Here is a 19,757-nt window from a genome sequence, read left to right as displayed (position 1 = left end):
TGACGCCAGACTGCTCAGGCACGCGCACGGATGGACCGCGCATGCGCACTGTACACGGTACATCAGCGCTTTAAAAAATGTGGCGTCTTCCGTCTTCACAGACTAGGGAGTACTAACCCCGCCCCTCGTCATGAACAGCCAGTTTCCGATTGGCTACGAGTAATGCATTGCCCATGTGATACGCGTTTCCTTGTTGCTAGGTAACGTGTACGCTGCTAGCAACATGTACAAACAACAGCAGATTTCTGTGCACAGGTCCCGGTGGCATCGGCGGCAGCAGCATGGCGGAGGAGGCGGATGGCGAGCTGGGACCACCGCGCAGCAACTTCACCATCTACATGGCGGAGGGGGAGCAGCTCTACCAGAAAGGGGAGTACGACAAAGCCAAAGAAAGCTTTAGTAATGTAAGAGGGGCATAGGGAAATAAAGGAATTGTAGAGAACTGCACAAATGGTAATCCCATAAGGTTCTGATGGCACAGAATTGGAAGAAACTGGTAGAACTTAGGCACCGTAAACAGCAGCCTGTGCTCTGCAGATATTGTACGTCAGTGGCGGCCTACAGTCTGTGAATGTCGCACATCGGCGGCGGCCTGCACTTTGCGAATTTTGCACAACCGGTGGCCTGCACTCTGTGGATGTCACAGATCAGCGGCGGCCTGCACTCTGCGGATATCGCACATCAGCGGTGGCCTGCACTCTGCGGATATCGCACATCAGTGGTGGCCTGCACTCTGCGGATATCGCACATCATCGGCGGCCTGCACTCTGTGGATATCGCACATCAGTGGTGGCCTGCACTCTGTGGATGTCACAGATCAGCGGCGGCCTGCACTCTGTGGATATCGCACATCAGCGGCGGCCTGCACTCTGTGGATGTCGCACATCAGCGGCGGCCTGCACTCTGTGGATGTCACAGATCAGTGGTGGCCTGCACTCTGTGGATGTCGCACGTCAGAGGCTGCCTGCACTCTGTGGATATCGCACATCAGCGCCGGCCTGCACTCTGTGGATATCGCACATCAGCGGTGGCCTGCACTCTGTGGATATCGCACATCAGCGGTGGCCTGCACTCTGTGGATATCGCACATCAGTGGTAGCCTGCACTCTGTGGATATCGCACATCAGCGGCAGCCTGCACTCTGTGGATGTCGCACATCAGCGGCGGCCTGCACTCTGTGGATATCGCACATCAGCGGTGGCCTGCACTCTGGATATCGCACATCAGCGGTGGCCTGCACTCTGTGGATATCGCACATCAGTGGTAGCCTGCACTCTGTGGATATCGCACATCAGCGGCGGCCTGCACTCTGTGGATGTCGCACATCAGCGGCGGCCTGCACTCTGTGGATATCGCACATCAGTGGCGGCCTGCACTCTGTGGATATCGCACATCAGTGGTGGCCTGCACTCTGCGCATATCGCACATCAGCGGTGGCCTGCACTCTGTGGATATCGCACATCAGCGGTGGCCTGCACTCTGTGGATATCGCACATCAGCGGCGGCCTGCACTCTGCGGATATCGCACATCAGCGGTGGCCTGCACTCTGTGGATATCGCACATCAGCGGCGGCCTGCACTCTGTGGATATCGCACATCAGCGGCGGCCTGCACTCTGTGGATATCGCACATCAGCGGTGGCCTGCACTCTGGATATCGCACATCAGCGGTGGCCTGCACTCTGTGGATATCGCACATCAGTGGTAGCCTGCACTCTGTGGATATCGCACATCAGCGGCGGCCTGCACTCTGTGGATGTCGCACATCAGCGGCGGCCTGCACTCTGTGGATATCGCACATCAGTGGCGGCCTGCACTCTGTGGATATCGCACATCAGTGGTGGCCTGCACTCTGCGCATATCGCACATCAGCGGTGGCCTGCACTCTGTGGATATCGCACATCAGCGGTGGCCTGCACTCTGTGGATATCGCACATCAGCGGCGGCCTGCACTCTGCGGATATCGCACATCAGCGGCGGCCTGCACTCTGTGGATATCGCACATCAGCGGCGGCCTGCACTCTGTGGATATCGCACATCAGCGGCGGCCTGCACTCTGTGGATATCGCACATCAGCGGCGGCCTGCACTCTGTGGATGTCGCACATCAGCGGCGGCCTGCACTCTGTGGATATCGCACATCAGCGGCGGCCTGCACTCTGTGGATATCGCACATCAGAGGTGGCCTGCACTCTGTGGATATCGCACATCAGTGGTAGCCTGCACTCTGTGGATATCGCACATCAGCGGTGGCCTGCACTCTGTGGATATCGCACATCAGCGGCGGCCTGCACTCTGTGGATATCGCACATCAGCGGCGGCCTGCACTCTGCGGATATCGCACATCAGCGGTGGCCTGCACTCTGCGGATATCGCACATCAGCGGTGGCCTGCACTCTGCGGATATCGCACATCAGTGGTGGCCTGCACTCTGCGGATATCGCACATCATCGGCGGCCTGCACGCTGTGGATATCGCACATCAGTGGTGGCCTGCACTCTGCGGATATCGCACATCATCGGCGGCCTGCACTCTGTGGATGTTGCACATCAGCGGTGGCCTGCACTCTGTGGATATCGCACATCAGCGGCAGCCTGCACTCTGTGGATATCGCACATCAGCGGCGGCCTGCACTCTGTGGATGTTGCACATTATACAGGACACTGTACACTTTGAGGTTGTTACCATAACGTGACCCTGGATTGACGGTGGTGATTTCTGCCTTAGGCCATGTACTGTACACGCTGCCTTATAAGGCTCCATTCACAAGTAGCAAAAAATGCTGGAGATCTTTTACTATGTATTGGCTTGCAGAAAATCCATTGCCTTTTATTGTGCTCGTATAATGCATGAGAATTCTGGAAATCTCATGCTCATGATGTGAATAGTATCCGCAGCGTAAATTGATAAGAACTGTGTGTTGAAGGTCCACAGCGTGTCAACGTATACTGCGGAGGAAGGTGCGAGCTTCTTGGTTTGCTATGCGAAGTGCAATGTGTGGCTCCAGCCTTTTTTCAAATACAGTAAATATATTCCTAGGAAATGTAGCCTTAAAGGCAATCTTTGCAGCTGGCTTTGCTATGTAATCTGACAGCAGTATGATGTAGGGACAGAGACCATGATTCCAGTGATGTGTCACTTACTGGACTGCTTGGTGCAGTTTTGTTAAAATTCCTGATTTCTCTATGACTGCTGAGCAGTGTATACCCCCACTCACAGCCATGATTGGCAGCTTCCTGTGTACGCTATACATGGTCAGTAAGGCTTCCAATCAGTGGTGGGGGAGGGGTTTAATGGAGTAGCTGGACTGCTGTGCACATAACATCTAGTCCTGCAATGATAATCTCTTGCTGATAAAACACTGATTGTATTAAAACGGCATGCTGCTGAGCAGGTGACACATCCCTGCAATCAGGATCCCTGACCCTGCATTATGGTGCTTGCCAAATAGCAAGAACCTGCTGACAGATTCCCTTTAAGGTTGCATACTGTTCAGATCTATAATAAGTGCCATAATACCTAGACTTTTTCATTGTGAATACCTGCACATGTGGCAGATTTTATGTGGATTTTCTGCTGTAAAATCTGCGTGCGTCATATGTGGATTTTGTTGCAGATCTGCTGTGGATTTTAGTCTCCGAGTCGCAAATGGCGAAATCCACAATGAAAATCAGCAAGATTTTCGCAATATTTTGATGAGATTTTTTTTAAATACGGTATTTTGTGCATTTACCCTAAAACTGTGATGAAGAAAAATAGAATTCTGTGGTCCCTCTGAAATTCGGGGCTCGGAGAGGTGCAGTCTAGGCCTCCAATATGAGCAGCCCCTTTCCTACCTCACAGATCTCTAATGCCACCATGAGGCTAAAAGTTGCCATATGAGCCAATATTTTGTCCATAAGGAAAGGTTGAGGTGAAATCTGTTGGTTATCAGACGCCATTATTAACTTATTACTTACCTTATTAATCCTTTTTGTAGGCTCTGGACCTACAGCCGGCTGAGAAGCACTGCCTGGTAGCCCGGTCTAAATGTTTCCTAAAGCTTGGGGACCCGGACGCGGCTTTAAGGGATGCAGAGGCCTCTCTACAGGAAGAGAAGGATTTCTTTAGGGTAATTTTATATACCAGCTGCACTGTCATATAAGATTATATTACTGTGCCCTGTATGGGGTGTCTAGGGTGACGGTCACCATGCCCGATCTGTTTGCTCTTGCATGGTAAATTTGTCACCTGAATGGTGGCAGTGTCGTCATTTCTACCTCTGTATTTTTCAGGAAAAGGTGGTAACCAGGCCCCATATGGGGGTCTATTGATTTTAGGTTTACAGAACACATAGGCCTCAGTTCATCAACACCAGCGATGTTGACACTGGTCTTGATAAGGGGTCGGGGTGCAATCAGACGCCTCTTAATGAATCTGGTGCATCTGAAGAGTGGCGTGTGCCTCCGTGGTATGCACCTTAGATATCTTACTCTAGTCATGGACTGGAGTAAGATTTGTGGCGTAGGGAGCATCATAGCTCGTCATATATTAGACGAGATGTTGCGGCACGCCTCTGTCCCATGATACCTCCACCCATTTTAGCAGAGCTGAGAGAAGATGCTAAAAGTCTCAAAATTTGAGATGTGCAAAAATGTGGGGATTTTGCAAAGCTTTTTACTGCAGAATTCTGGTGAAATTGCTCTGATGACTTGTGACCATTCTGTCCGGTTTTCCTAAATGTTATAGGTGATCGCTCGGTCCTAGCACCTGGATGCCTCAGGATCAACTCATTTCTTCTGGAGGTTTCAAAGTAGACAGCTTTTTTAATCATTTTCTTTTAATGTTATGTTATAGGCTGCTTTCTTTCTAGCGGAGCATTATTCCTTTGTTCTCACACCTTCTACAGCAATTTAATTCTTTGGGGGCTGAGATGTCTAAACTGTATGCGCTTGAGGCTATTCAGGTTAATAGGAGCATAGCGCACAGTACACCTCACAGTGGATGTAGACAAAAATATGGTTTCCAAGTGTAAGTGTCAACTGTAGGATTGGCACACTATTACACACTGAAGGTCTGAACAACCACACGGCCGACTAGATCCCACAAGCCTACCTTGCCAGAGCCCTAGGGGATGCCTATTCGTTAGGTGGGGTAAGAACATAGGACTGGGGCACTAAAATCCTGGGATATGATTGGTGCCGGTCACACTTCTGGTATACCCCTCCTTGGAGCCTCCTCTATAGGGCGACGTATTGTGTTTTTGGCAACTCATAGGAGTATTTAATCTGGGCATAGGTTTGTGGGTTATAATTATTTATATGTGATAGTCATTGGCATTTGGGACTCATTTACTTTGATGCATTCTCATTGTAAACCGGCTGTGTAGTGTTGTATGCTCTGTTTTGGTATTTACCAGTAATCTGTATGGACCCGTCACCCCAATTTATACTGTGGGTTTTTAAATGCTTTTAATGGTTTTGTGTGTTGTTCTCTAATAAAGATGTTTTGTATACTTTTCAAATTGATGTGGTGATCCCAATTTTTATGCATACATTTTGTCTTGTTTGGCTCTACTCATATATACGGTAGTATGCAGACGGTGATCCCCTTACTTATTATATATTTAGCTATTGCCCGCTCAGCAGAGTGTTTTTGGCTGATTAAAGGGGTTGTCCACTTTCTTATTACAAATATATTGGGGATAGGATTCTGTATATATCCGTATTTCATATTCTCCTCCATTTGTGTCGTCTTCTCACAGACTGCACAGCTCTGCTGTTCTCATAATGACCGCTGGTGGAGGAGCAGCTAAGCAGATCTGTCCATCCATCTCCTCCAAATTAAAAACCTCACATGGAAAAGCTGCTTGTCCATTAGTGGAGACAATGTCCCGGTTTGGTCACATGCACCGTCTGCCATTCTGAGAACAGCAGAGCTGTGCAGTCTGTGAGGAAGGTCGTCCTAACAGGAGGGAGCAGGACATGTTATACCTATTGTAAAGCTGCAGTAGCATCGTACGCAGTGAAGAAGCAGTGACCCACAAATTCAAACACAAAAGTCTCTTTTAATGTGTTTCTTCACAGCATTAATGTCCATTTCACATAAATGCATATAACTTCAGTGGATATTATCAGTGACCAGTTTACACCAGTTCAAAGCAATACATATCACATGGCTTTAGATTTGCGGTCCCTAAACAGGCCAGACTTCTCTTGTCCAGTTTCCCTTGGCGACCGCACGCCATCTCACAGTCTCTATACATCTCCATACACACAGCCTCATATGTTGCAGACACTACACACGCCAGCCCTCCTCTGACTAGTTCTCGTGGGTGTCCTGCATCGCTGTATCACAGTCTCTTTACAGACTCTTTACTCACACAGTCGTACACAGTTCAGGATATCCTCCGGATAGCAGCCGGGCACCATATCCACCTGTTTGCAATCGTTACACATGCTAGTCCTCTTTCGGGCACAGGACATCCACCTCCGGGCACAGGACTGTCCACATCCGACTCCTTCGGGCACAGGACATCCACCTCCGGGCACAGGACTGTCCACATCCGAAACCAGTACCATGGACGACTTGCATCTCTGTGTACGCTGTGGGTGACAGGCTATTCAGCTGCCCTAGGTGCTGGCTCTGCTGGCCTGTGCTTCCATGCACTCTGCAGACCAGCACACACCAGACTGACACTGACGTGCACCTCGCACACCTGACCTGACACGACCAGACACCTGACACTCTCATACCCCTTACTGCAGGGTTTTTAAACACACGCAAACCTGTGGCCTTCAGCCACCTGGAAAACCCGGACCGGAAATCCGTGACTCTCATGCACACCTATGGACTTCATCCGTCTGCATGCAGATTCAGGGGAGAACAAACAGCACCCCCTAGCTGTATCAGAGGCCACAGCCTCACACTATACAGTATATTAGTAAGTGTCACAAAGTCAGGTCCTCAGCCCATCTGATAAAGTAAGCATTTAGTAGCCAACCTTTTTAAATACAGTTGTTAAATTCCTAACTGCTGCTTCCCATCAAGTTAGGTATAACGAGAGTTGCACTTGGGGTCACACTAGTATTATGTTACTGCTTAGGACCTGTACAGTAATCTCAGCTTTTCTTTTCTTCTCCTTACAGGGTCTTTACCAGAAAGCAGAAGCCCTCTATGCTATGGGTGACTTTGAATTTGCCCTTGTGTTCTATCATAGAGGGTACAAACTACGCCCTGAACTCCAGGAATTTCGTTTAGGAATCCAGAAGGCTCAGGAAGCTATTGAAAACTCTGTGGGAAGTGAGTATCTTGGTTTTAAGTTGTAGGTGTCTACGTGAAGTGGATTATTGTGTTGTAAGTGCCTCCAGGACACCATTAGAGGAGCACAGCTATTTAAAGGGAATCTGTCTGTAGGATCAACACTCCTAAGCCGTCTATACGGGCATGAAGGGCCTAGGAAGCTGAATAAAATGATACCTTGATTTGGATTTCTCTGGAATAAGACATCAGATCGCAGATATCAAGGTATCATTTTATTCAGCTTCCTATGACCTACATGTCCTTATAGACAATTTATCATTGTTGATCCTACTGACCGTCCCTTTAATGTGGTGACACATTTAGGTGGCCTATGGAGTCACTATAAAGCTCTACCTGTCCCCAGACTTCTTCTAAAAATATCTTGTAAATGTCCCTGTGTATTTGTGTCTATGGGATGGTGACTTTTTTTCCTGTCAAGCTATTTTTCACATATACTGTGTATGTGTGTGTGTGTGTGTACATTGATGTAGCAATATGATTAAACATATGGAAGTGATGAAGATTTGGTAGCTAATATAATAAGATCTGGACGTTTCTTATTTTAGCTCCAGCCTCTGTAAAGCTAGAGAACAAAGATGGTATGGCATTTCTTAGCAAGCAAGAAGAGGTGAGTACCTGGGGTATTAACTATATGGCCGGTATGTTGTTCATATGTCCACAAGCAATCTGCTTCTTTTTCCACTTATGAGCCACTTTTTTCCCTGCTGCCCGAACTCACAATCCACTCTGAAAAAAAATCAGCTCTTATCCCTTTTAGTCACAGCAAGCCATACTTCTCTCACTGTAAGGTGTAAGGCTATGTAGCTTATTAAATTCAATACAGGCAGGAAGACACAGGCACATCATGCTGCAGGTTTCAGCAAATATATTTCACCTCCGTGCTGGATTTACAGTCACACAGTTCAGTACTGCTGTATAATGTCTTCCATACTACTGCTTCTGTCTGTGTGCTGCAGAGAAAGAAAATCCCTTGTTTCTGGTACTGTGTATGGAAGACGACATAGCAGCTTGTCCCTTCTCACTAGCTCAGAGAGAACTGAGACTTAGGGTACTGTCACACAGTGGCACTTTGATCGCTCCGACGGCACGATCCGTGACGTTGCAGCGTCGCTTGATTATCGCTCCAGCGTCGTAGACTGCGGTCACACTTTGCAATGCACGGCGCTGGAGCGATAATTTCATGACGTAATTGCGATGTAGAAGTCATACGGGACATTGGGAATATCGTGCACACCTTTGTTAGGCTACGTTCACATTTGCGTTGTGCGCCGCAGCGTCGGCGCCGCAACGCACAACGCAAACAAAAACGCAGCAAAACGCATGCACAACGCTGCGTTTTGCGCCGCATGCGTCCTTTTTTTGATTGATTTTGGACGCAGCAAAAATGCAACTTGCTGCGTCCTCTGCTCCCGGACGCGGGCGCCGCAGGGATGCATGCGGCGCAAAACGCAAGTGCGACGCATGTCCATGCGCCCCGATGTTAAATATAGGGGCGCATGACGCATGCGGCAACGCTGCGGCGCCCGACGCTGCGGCGCAGACCGCAAATGTGAACGTAGACTTACACGCTGCGATCATGCCGCCACAGCGGGACACTTGACGACGAAATAAAGTTTCAAACGATCTGCTACGACGTACGATTCTCAGCGGGGTCCCTGATCGCAGTAGCATGTCAGACACAGCGATATCGTAACTATATCGCTGGAACGTCACGGATCGTGCCGTCGTAGCGACCAAAGTGCCACTGTGAGACAGTACCCTTAGAAATAGTCTGCAGAGGGAACACTGGTGAACAGTGTAGGATACAAATCATATAATGACCAGTCGAAGTGTTATTCCTATGTACACACACAAGACTGCTTATTCTGAATAGTTACCTGAAATGACAGGTACGCTTTAAATCTAAGGTTAAATCTTAGGTTTTACATAGATTATCCTTATTAGGGCAAAATACAGCTAATATCTTCCACCTATTTATTAAAAATTACCTCTTATTTTTAACCCCTTAACCCCCGGGAACTTTTTTCGGTTTTTACATTAATTGCACTGTTTGGGAATAAACATCGTTTGTGTGTCGCCATGTTCTGAAAGTAATACATTTAACAGCTTTATGTCAATGTGTGGTTTTTCTCAAGGCAAGATGTAGTTTTCATTGGTACCATTGTGTGCCATCTGCAATCTGAAATGGGGCTTTTGAAAGCAAACAAGCTCTATATGCTTCATTGCTAGGAGTTTATATCAAGATTTCCTAAAAATGTTTTTTAACCCCTTAACCCCCGAAGCTTTTTTCGTCTTTGCATTTTTGTTTTTTTGCTCCCCTTCTTCCCAGAGCCATAACTTTTTTTGTTTTTTCGTCAATATGGCCATGTGAGGGCTTGTTTTTTGCTGGACGAGTTGTACTTTTGAACGACACCATTGGTTTTACCATGTCGTGTGCTAGAAATTGGAAAAAAATTCCAAGTGCGGTGAAACAGCAAAAAAAATGCAATCCAACGCTTGTTTTTTGTTGGGCTTTTTTTACTAGGTCACTAAATGCTAAAACTGACCTGCCATTATGATTCTCCAGGTCATTACAAGTTCATAAATTTCAAAAAAATTGACTGTCACATCCAAACACAGACTAAGTGTGAACAGGTGCTGAACCTAGAGACACCAACTCATATACGCTCAAACAAAAAAGGCAGCACACTGTAGCACCATAGCATGCAAACATGAAATATGAAAATGGAATTGCATTACTGCATTAGAAATGTGAAAAATTGAGAAAGGTTAGCGCATAAATTGGCCAATTCATGTATACCTGGTAGCCACGATAAGGCATTTATGGTATACCAGGACCTAGCAAAGCTTTTCCTCACTTAGAATAAACTCTTCATCTGTATGGAAGCATGAATCCTCTGTTAGACTAAAATCTATATGTCTGAATGGGTAGTGGTCCTGCTGGGATTAAAAACACCTGTGGCTAGGTCGAAACACGTTGGTCGCATCATGTACTCCTTTATTTGCTGTACCACTATGAAACATTTTAATGGATTTTAATGGATTTGTCTAAATAAATTGATCTTTTATCCAAGTTTCACGCTGGGGATTTACTTCCTTTTTTCACCCATCAGAGATGATATATGTTTCCTGTTTGTCATTTTGGGGGTTTAGCCCCTGCTACAAGAGTGGAAGTAAGCTGTCATATAATTAAGGACAAATGTAGAAATCCAGCAAAGGGGTTAAATGTGGAATAGCATATGCGTTTCTGACACCACGTCCTTCATCATTGCATGATTTGGTATTAGGTATGCAATGATTAAGGACGTTGTGTCAGAAATACATATGCTATTGCATATTGGATCTTCAATGAAGATGTTATTTTAAAGGACCCCTTTGCTGGATTTCTACATTTTTGCTGCGTATCGTACTACAAAGCTTGATCTGTTCATCAGGGAACCTTGTTCTGTGAGTGTGCTGATTTAGTTTTTTCTTTTATTGCTACTGTCATGTAATTAACCCCCAGTGCTGAATCAGAACCCTTATACTATTATGCCATATGTGACATTTATGAACTCCGCAAAATCTCTTTTATGCTCAAAAGTAACGAGTCTCCTTTTGTCCACGAACGTGGATTTGATACCTTTTTTTATTTTACAAAACGTTTCACTTTGGTACAATATAAAGGCGCCAATGAGTGTAAATTGATCGGTGGCATATTCACAATGTGCCAGATGTCTACTTTCTGAAGATATGCAGTTATAGGGAAATAATATGTATTGGGTTTGTTGTTTAGTTTTATTTTATAATTCAGTGTTGGTTAGTGGTCTCTGTATCTTTTCATTTTGCTTTTGTTAATAGAGTAAAAAAGCGAAGCAAAAAGCACCAGCAAAAGTGCCTAAAAAAGATTTGAAGCAGCAGAAGAAGGTAGACCCTCTGAAAAGCCAAAAGACTGCTCGCCAGCTGCTGGGCGAGCTCTACAGTGACATGGAGTATCTGGAGACCCTGCTGAAGGATGAAGGTGCTTAGATAAGAGTTCTTGTTATTTTATTGGCATATTCTGTGCAGATTTGGAATATGTTTGGACTGACCTTTTTAGGTTTATGAGCAATGGTCAATATGACCTTTCTCTTTTAAAATAGTTGGCCACTTTACGACTAATATTAACCCCTTAACGACATGCGCCCTATATGTACAGCGCATGTCGTGTCTCAGTCACTATTCGTGGGGGGCTGCCTATCCTTTGGGGGTCTGCTCTGAGGCAAGATAGCATTCCTATTTCCATCTATAGGGGTATTTAGTCCTCCGGGTGTGTTGAGGTGTCTAGGGTTTGTTAGGCACACCCCACGGCTACTTCTAGTTGCGGTGTTAGTTCAGGATTTGCGGTCAGTACAGGTTCCACCGACTCCAGAGAAAGTTTTCATGCGGCTCCAAGGTCACCAGATCATAACAGACCAGATAAACAGTTCACAGGTCAAAAGCCTACTGAGTCCAAATATCCTTTTGCTCCAGATCTAATGAAGGATTGGCTGCAGTCCCCTCGCATCCAAGACACTCCTATCTTTGTCTGACGGTTATTCTCACTCTGTCTTCGAGGCTTCAGGAGCGGCACTCTTTCCATCCTTCGCTGCGACTTGGGTGGCTAAGGCAATGGTCGCTTGGACAGAGGTCTTAACCGCAACCTTCCACGACAGCAATCTTCCTCCGGAGGCGGCCAACCTCGCTAGCCAGATAGCTCAAGCCGGGGACTTCGTAGTTAACGCTTCGATAGATGCAACCAATTGCGCTGCACAGGCTGCAAATGCAGTCTCCATCAGAAGAGCCCTGTGGCTCCAAGATTGGTGAGCAGATTCTGCTTCCAAAAAATCGTTGACTTCTCTGCCTTACCAAGCTGGTCGCTTATTTGGAGAGAAACTGGACCAAATTATTTCTGAAGCTACCGGAGGAAAGAGTAAATTTCTTCTTCAACAAAGGCCTACCCAGCCGTTTCATAATCAACAACAGCCTCGGTTCCAGCCTTTTCGCAACAACTCCAGTTGATCCTCTACTTCCTTCTCTTCTGGATCAGGACGAGCTCCACGTGGAGACAGAGGTTCCCAGACCTCATACAGACCTAACCGTACCTGGAAATCCAGACCGAGATCGTCTGGCTCTAAGGGAACCAGATCCCTTAGATCTTCTACCCAATGACTCGTCACATCATCCGGCGGACACCGACAAAGTAGGTTCTCGGTTGTGCATGACGAGTGGGTCAGAGAGCTGTGTCCTCCGGATACAAAATAGTTTTCTTCCCCCCGACACGTTTTTTTCCAGTCTTCCCCTCCCAGAACAAAGACAATAGCATTTCTTCAGGCCATACAGGCGCTTTGAAGGGACGGAGTCATTATTCCGGTTCCTCAGGACCAAAGGTTCAAGGGTTTTTACTCGAATCTATTTGTGGTCCCAAAGAAGGACGAATCGCTGCGGCCTATACTAGACCTAAAGCTGTTAAACAAGTTCGTCAAGGTTCGACACTTCAGAAAGGAATTTCTCCGTTCTGTTGTCGCATCCATGGAAAAAGGAGAGTTTCTAGCATCCATAGACATCAAGGATGCTTACCTTCACATCCCATTTTTTCTTTTCCATCAACAGTTCCTACGCTTCGTATTCCACGAGGAACACGTCCAGTTTGTCGCCTTGCCCTTCGGCCTCGCCACCGCCCCCAGAGTCTTCACCAAGGTCATGGCAGCTGTCATGGCCATTCTTCATGCTCGGGGAGTGGTGGTACTTCCGTATCTGGATGACCTACTAATCAAAGGCCCTTCCCATCCAGCCTGCGAGGAGTCTGTCGGTATCACGGTGGATACTCCATCTCGCCTGGGCTGGAAAATAAACTTCGAACAGTCTTCTCCGGTACCGGCTCAGCAAATTTCTTTCTTGGGAACGATCCTGGACACTTCCCGCGGGTTGGTCATTCTCCCTCCAGAAAAGGCCTTGGCCTTACAACAGGGAGCATGGAGTCTTTCCCGACCAGTTCCTCACTCAATTCGTTTCAGCATGGGTATTCTCCGGGAAAATGGTAGCAGCGATGGAAGCAGTTCCGTTCGCACAGTTTCATCTCCGTCCTTTACAACATGCACTGCTGTTGGCCTGGGACAGGAACCCTTTCTTCCTTGACTGTCAATTCCGTCTGTCTCTGTGGGTCAGGCAGACCCTCAAGTGGTGGACGCTGAAGTCTTCCCTAAACCAAGGGAAGTCCTTTCTCCCGGTACGCTGGTTGGTGGTGACCACCGACGCCAGCCTTTTGGGCTGGGGTGCAGTTTTCAACCATCACATGGCACAGAGTCGTTGGTCCACTCAAGAGTCGCGTCTCCCCATCAATATCTTGGAAATTCGAGCTATCAGACTTGCCTTACTCAGGTTTCACCATCTCCTCGCAGGTCACCCCATCAGGAACCAATCCTACAACGCCACAGGGGGTGGCATATATCAACCGTCAAGGGGGAACCCGCAGCAGGACAACCATGCACGAAGTGAGTCACATCTCCGTTGGGCCAATAGCAACCATTCCCCCATATCGGCGATCCACATCCCGGGTGTGGAGAATTGGGCGGTGGACTTCCTCAGTCGCCAGGGCCTCGCCTCGGGAGAGTGGTCTCTTCATCCGGAAGTTTTTCATCAAATTTGTCATCGTTGGGGGACTCCGGATGTGGATCTGATGGCCTCCAGGCTAAACAACAAGGTTCCCCAGTTCATTGCCCGATCACTCGATCCTCGCACTGTCGTGGCATCCATTCCGGCTCCCGTACATTTTTCCCCCTCTCCCCTTGCTCCCAAGGGTTATCAAGAAAATCAGAGCAGAGGGGTACCAGTGATCCTAGTCGCGCCGGATTGTCTGCTTCGGGCATGGTACGCGGAACTAGTTCAACTGGTCGCCGACGTCCCCTGGCGACTACCAGATCGGATGGATCTACTCTCACAGGGCCCGATTTACCACCACACTCTGGGGCCCTGTCTTTGATGGCGTGGCCGTTGAATCCTGGATTTTAGCCCAAGCTGGATTCTCTTCTGAGGTGTCCTCCACCATGATTAGTGCTAGGAAGCCCGTGTCCATGTGCATTTATCATTGGACTTGGAGAATCTTCTTCTCATGGTGCAGCACCCATGGAATATCTCCTCTGATGTTCACAATTCCTTCCATATTGGAATTCCTCCAATCAGGATTAGAGTCCGGTCTCGCACTTAGTTCCCTCAAAGGGCAAGTGTCAGCATTGCCAGGTAAGACATTCATTCAGGGAGTTTCCCATGTGGCGCCTCCCTACAAGATGCCGTTGGATTCATGGGATCTTAATTGGTTCTCGGGGGTTCTTCAGGAAGCTACTTTCGAACCACTGCAGGACGTCTCTCTAACCCTTCTTTCCTGGAAATTAGTATTTCTAGTGGCAATTACGTCAATCAGACGAGTCTCGGAGTTGGCAGCTCTATCCTGCTGACCTCCGTTTCTCATCTTTTATCCAGATTTGGCAGTCCTGAGGACTTCCCCCTCTTTCCTACACAGTTGTTTCCTCTTTTCTCCTCAATGAGGAGATTGTTTTGCCTTCATTCTGTCCGGCACCAGTCCATTGTATCGAGAAAGCTCTGCACACTCTTGATGTGGTTAGGGCTCTTCGACGGTACTTCTCACAGACGGCTGCCTTCCGCAAGTCAGGTGTCCTATTTGTGCTTCCGGAGGGGCATAAGAAGGGTCTAGCTGCTTCTAACGCCACAGTAGCCAAGTGGATTCGCTCAGCTATTCAAGAATCCTACCGTGTCAGGAACACTCCTGTCCCAGCAGGGATTAAGGCGCATTCTACTCGGTCAGTGGGCGCCTCTTGGGCCATTCGGCACAAGGCGTCAGTACAACAGGTCTGCAAGGCTGCGACTTGGTCCAGCTTGCATACTTTTACAAAACACTACCACATTCATTCTCAATCTTCTGCAGAAGCTGCTCTTGGCAGGCGCATTCTGCAATCGGCAGTACCTCAGCTGTAAGCCAATGGTGCATGGGGTATTAGCAGTTGTGTTACTTCCCACCCAGGGACTGCTTTAGGATGTCCCATGGTCCTGTGTCCCCCAATGAGGCGTAGGAGAAATAGGGATTTTTGTGTACTCACCGTAAAATCCTTTTTTCCGAGCCAATCATTGGGGGACACAGCACCCACCCTGTCAGCCTATCGGCTTGTTGTTAGTTCCTTGGTTTTGACATAGTTTATTGTCTTTTCATTAATGCTCCTACTGCTTTCCTACCGAACTGGTTGAATCTCAGCCAGAGAGAGGGTGTATACTGCAGAGGAGGAGTTAATCTTTCTGTGTTCACTTAGTGTCCTCCTAGTGGCAGCAGCATAACACCCATGGTCCTGTGTCCCCCAATGATTGGCTCGGAGAAAAGGATTTTACAGTGAGTACACAAAAATCTCTATTTTTGGGGTTATCTAAAAGCTATGAAACATACAGGTGTGGGGAGCCAAACATGTCACTCAAGCTCCCGCGATACTCTGTACATTCCTGAGCACCCTAGGCAAACTCAAGTAACTTACTCATCACTAATCCTGAATGTCTCCACCAGTCTGTTTCCCCTGCTACTATAATCTCATGCCGTACATCCATGTTATGACCCCAATGGCGAGGGTCTCAGAGGAACGTGGAAGTCTGCAGAATACAAAAATCCAGCTCATAGGGCAGTGGTAACTGGGTTGACCATATATCTACTCCTAACGCCAACACTAGAAGTAGCCGGGGATCATTCCTACGTTGATTCTAGATGACACGCGCCAGCCGGAGAATCTAGCTACCCCTAGTAGAGGAAAACAAAGACCTTTCTTGCCTCCAGAGAAGGGGACCCCAAAGCTGGATAGAAGCCCCCCACAAATAATGACGGTGAGGTAAGAGGAAATGACAAACACAGAAATGAACCAGGTTTAGCACAGAGAGGCCCGCTTACTGATAGCAGAATAAAGAAAGGTAACTTATATGGTCAACAAAAACCCTATCAAAATCCACACTGGAAATTCAAGAACCCCCGAACCGTCTAACGGTCCGGGGGGGAGAACACCAGCCCCCTAGAGCTTCCAGCAAAGGTCAGGATATAGATTTGGAACAAGCTGGACAAAAATACAAAACCAAAACAAATAGCAAAAAGCAAAAGGCAGACTTAGCTGATATAACTGGAACCAGGATCAGTAGACAAGAGCACAGCAGACTAGCTCTGATAACTACGTTGCCAGGCATAGAACTGAAGGTCCAGGGAGCTTATATAGCAACACCCCTAACTAACGACCCAGGTGCGGATAAAAGGAATGACAGAAAAACCAGAGTCAAAAAACTAGTAACCACTAGAGGGAGCAAAAAGCAAATTCACAACAGTACCCCCCCCCTTAGTGAGGGGTCACCGAACCCTCACCACGACCACCAGGGCGATCAGGATGAGCGGCATGAAAGGCACGAACTAAATCGGCCGCATGAACATCAGAGGCGACCACCCAGGAATTATCCTCCTGACCATAGCCCTTCCACTTGACCAGGTACTGAAGCCTCCGCCTGGAGAGGCGAGAATCCAAGATCTTCTCCACCACGTACTCCAACTCGCCCTCAACCAACACCGGAGCAGGAGGCTCAGCAGAAGGAACTACAGGCACAATGTACCGCCGCAACAAGGACCTATGAAATACATTGTGAATAGCAAACGACACAGGAAGATCCAGACGAAAAGATACAGGATTAAGGATTTCCAATATCTTGTAAGGCCCAATAAAACGAGGTTTAAATTTGGGAGAGGAGACCTTCATAGGAACAAAGTGGGAAGAAAGCCACACCAAATCCCCAACGCGTAGTCGGGGACCCACACCGCGGCGGCGGTTGGCAAAGCGCTGAGCCTTCTCCTGTGACAACTTCAAGTTGTCCACCACATGATTCCAGATCCGCTGCAACCTATCCACCACAGAATCCACCCCAGGACAGTCAGAAGGCTCCACATGACCTGAAGAAAAGCGAGGATGGAAACCAGAGTTGCAGAAAAAAGGCGAAACCAAGGTGGCGGAACTAGCCCGATTATTAAGGGCAAACTCAGCCAACGGCAAGAATGTCACCCAATCGTCCTGATCAGCAGAGACAAAACACCTCAAATAAGCCTCCAAAGTCTGATTGGTTCGCTCCGTCTGTCCATTAGTCTGAGGATGGAAAGCAGACGAAAACGACAAATCAATGCCCATCCTACTACAAAAGGATCGCCAGAACCTGGAAACGAACTGGGATCCTCTGTCTGACACAATATTCTCAGGGATGCCGTGCAAACGAACCACGTTCTGGAAAAACACAGGAACCAGATCGGAAGAGGAAGGCAGCTTAGGCAAAGGAACCAAATGGACCATCTTGGAGAAGCGATCACATATCACCCAGATAACGGACATGCCCTGAGATAGCGGAAGATCAGAAATGAAATCCATGGAGATATGTGTCCAAGGTCTCTTCGGGACAGGCAAGGGCAAGAGCAAACCGCTGGCACGAGAACAGCAAGGCTTAGCTCGAGCACAAGTCCCACAGGACTGCACAAATGACCGCACATCCCTTGACAAGGAAGGCCACCAAAAGGACCTGGCCACCAGATCTCTGGTGCCAAAAATTCCCGGGTGACCTGCCAACACCGAGGAATGAACCTCGGAAATGACTCTGCTGGTCCACTTATCCGGGACAAACAGTCTGTCAGGTGGACAAGACTCAGGCCTATCAGCCTGAAATCTCTGCAACACACGTCGCAGATCCGGAGAAATAGCTGACAAGATAACTCCATCTTTAAGAATACCAACAGGATCAGCGACTCCAGGAGCATCAGGCACAAAGCTTCTAGAAAGAGCATCGGCCTTCACATTCTTTGAACCTGGTAAATACGAGACAACAAAATCAAAGCGGGAGAAAAACAATGACCAGCGGGCCTGTCTCGGATTAAGGCGTTTAGCAGACTCGAGATACATCAGATTTTTGTGATCAGTCAAGACCACCACACGATGCTTAGCACCCTCGAGCCAATGACGCCACTCCTCAAATGCCCATTTCATGGCCAACAACTCCCGATTGCCCACATCATAATTTCGCTCGGCAGGCGAAAACTTCCTAGAGAAAAAGGCACAAGGTTTCATAACAGAGCAACCAGGGCCTCTCTGCGACAAAACAGCCCCTGCCCCAATCTCCGAAGCATCCACCTCAACCTGAAAGGGAAGTGAGACGTCAGGCTGGCACAAAACAGGCGCCGAAGTAAACCGGCGTTTCAACTCCTGGAAAGCCTCCACGGCAGCAGGAGCCCAGTTAGCTACATCGGAGCCCTTCTTGGTCATATCCGTCAAAGGTTTCACAATGCTAGAAAAATTAGCGATAAAACGACGGTAGAAGTTAGCGAAGCCCAAGAACTTCTGAAGACTCTTAACTGACGAGGGCTGAGTCCAATCAAGAATAGCTCGGACCTTGACTGGGTCCATCTCCACAGCAGAAGGGGAAAAAATGAACCCCAAAAAGGGAACCTTCTGTACACCAAAGAGACACTTTGAGCCCTTGACAAACAAAGAATTTTCACGCAAAATTTTAAAGACCAACCTGACCTGCTCCACATGCGAATCCCAATTATCAGAAAAAACCAAAATATCATCCAGATAAACAATCAAAAATTTATCCAGATACTTCCGGAAAATGTCATGCATAAAGGACTGAAAAACTGAAGGCGCATTGGAGAGCCCAAAAGGCATCACCAAGTACTCAAAATGACCTTCGGGCGTATTGAATGCGGTTTTCCATTCATCACCTTGCTTAATGCGCACAAGGTTGTACGCACCACGAAGGTCCATCTTGGTGAACCACTTGGCACCCTTAATCCGGGCAAACAAGTCAGACAACAGCGGCAAAGGATACTGAAATTTGACAGTGATCTTATTTAAAAGCCGATAATCAATACAAGGTCTCAAAGATCCGTCCTTTTTTGCCACAAAAAAGAATCCCGCACCAAGAGGGGAAGAAGACGGACGAATATGTCCTTTTTCCAGAGACTCCTTGATATATGAACGCATAGCGGTATGTTCTGGTACCGACAGATTAAACAGTCTTCCCTTAGGAAATTTACTGCCTGGGATCAAATCTATAGCACAGTCACAGTCCCTATGAGGAGGCAGTGCACTGGACTCAGACTCACTGAAGACATCCTGATAATCAGACAAATACTCCGGAACTTCCGAAGGCGTAGAAGAAGCAATAGACACAGGCAGGGAATCCTCATGAATACCACGACAGCCCCAACTTGAGACTGACATAGCCTTCCAGTCCAGGACTGGATTATGGGTCTGTAACCATGGCAGCCCTAAAACGACCAAATCATGCATTTTATGTAAAACCAGGAAACGTATCACCTCGCGGTGTTCAGGAGTCATGCACATGGTAACCTGAGTCCAATACTGCGGTTTATTTGCTGCCAATGGTGTAG

General features: G+C 47.8%; 1 protein-coding gene across 3 annotated transcripts in view; it reads left to right on the top strand.

Moving 5' to 3' along the window:
• The first annotated feature begins 232 nt into the window (after positions 1-232).
• The window catches only part of ODAD4 (outer dynein arm docking complex subunit 4), a 36,096-nt gene continuing 16,571 nt past the window's right edge, over positions 233-19,757 (top strand). For all 3 annotated transcript variants that reach the window (XR_013213396.1, XR_013213397.1, XM_077252158.1), the window contains exons 1-5: positions 233-404; positions 3,978-4,109; positions 7,126-7,279; positions 7,846-7,907; positions 11,141-11,300. Coding sequence is in view for 1 of the 3 variants with exons in the window: in XM_077252158.1 (XP_077108273.1) it covers positions 282-404; positions 3,978-4,109; positions 7,126-7,279; positions 7,846-7,907; positions 11,141-11,300 (631 nt within the window). In the remaining 2 variants the exon portion in view is untranslated. The remainder of the gene's footprint in view (positions 405-3,977; positions 4,110-7,125; positions 7,280-7,845; positions 7,908-11,140; positions 11,301-19,757) is intronic.

This window comes from Ranitomeya variabilis, chromosome 4 (assembly GCF_051348905.1).
Source record: "Ranitomeya variabilis isolate aRanVar5 chromosome 4, aRanVar5.hap1, whole genome shotgun sequence".
NCBI classification, from domain to species: Eukaryota; Metazoa; Chordata; class Amphibia; order Anura; family Dendrobatidae; genus Ranitomeya; species Ranitomeya variabilis.
This window is presented reverse-complemented; position numbering and strand designations above follow the sequence as displayed.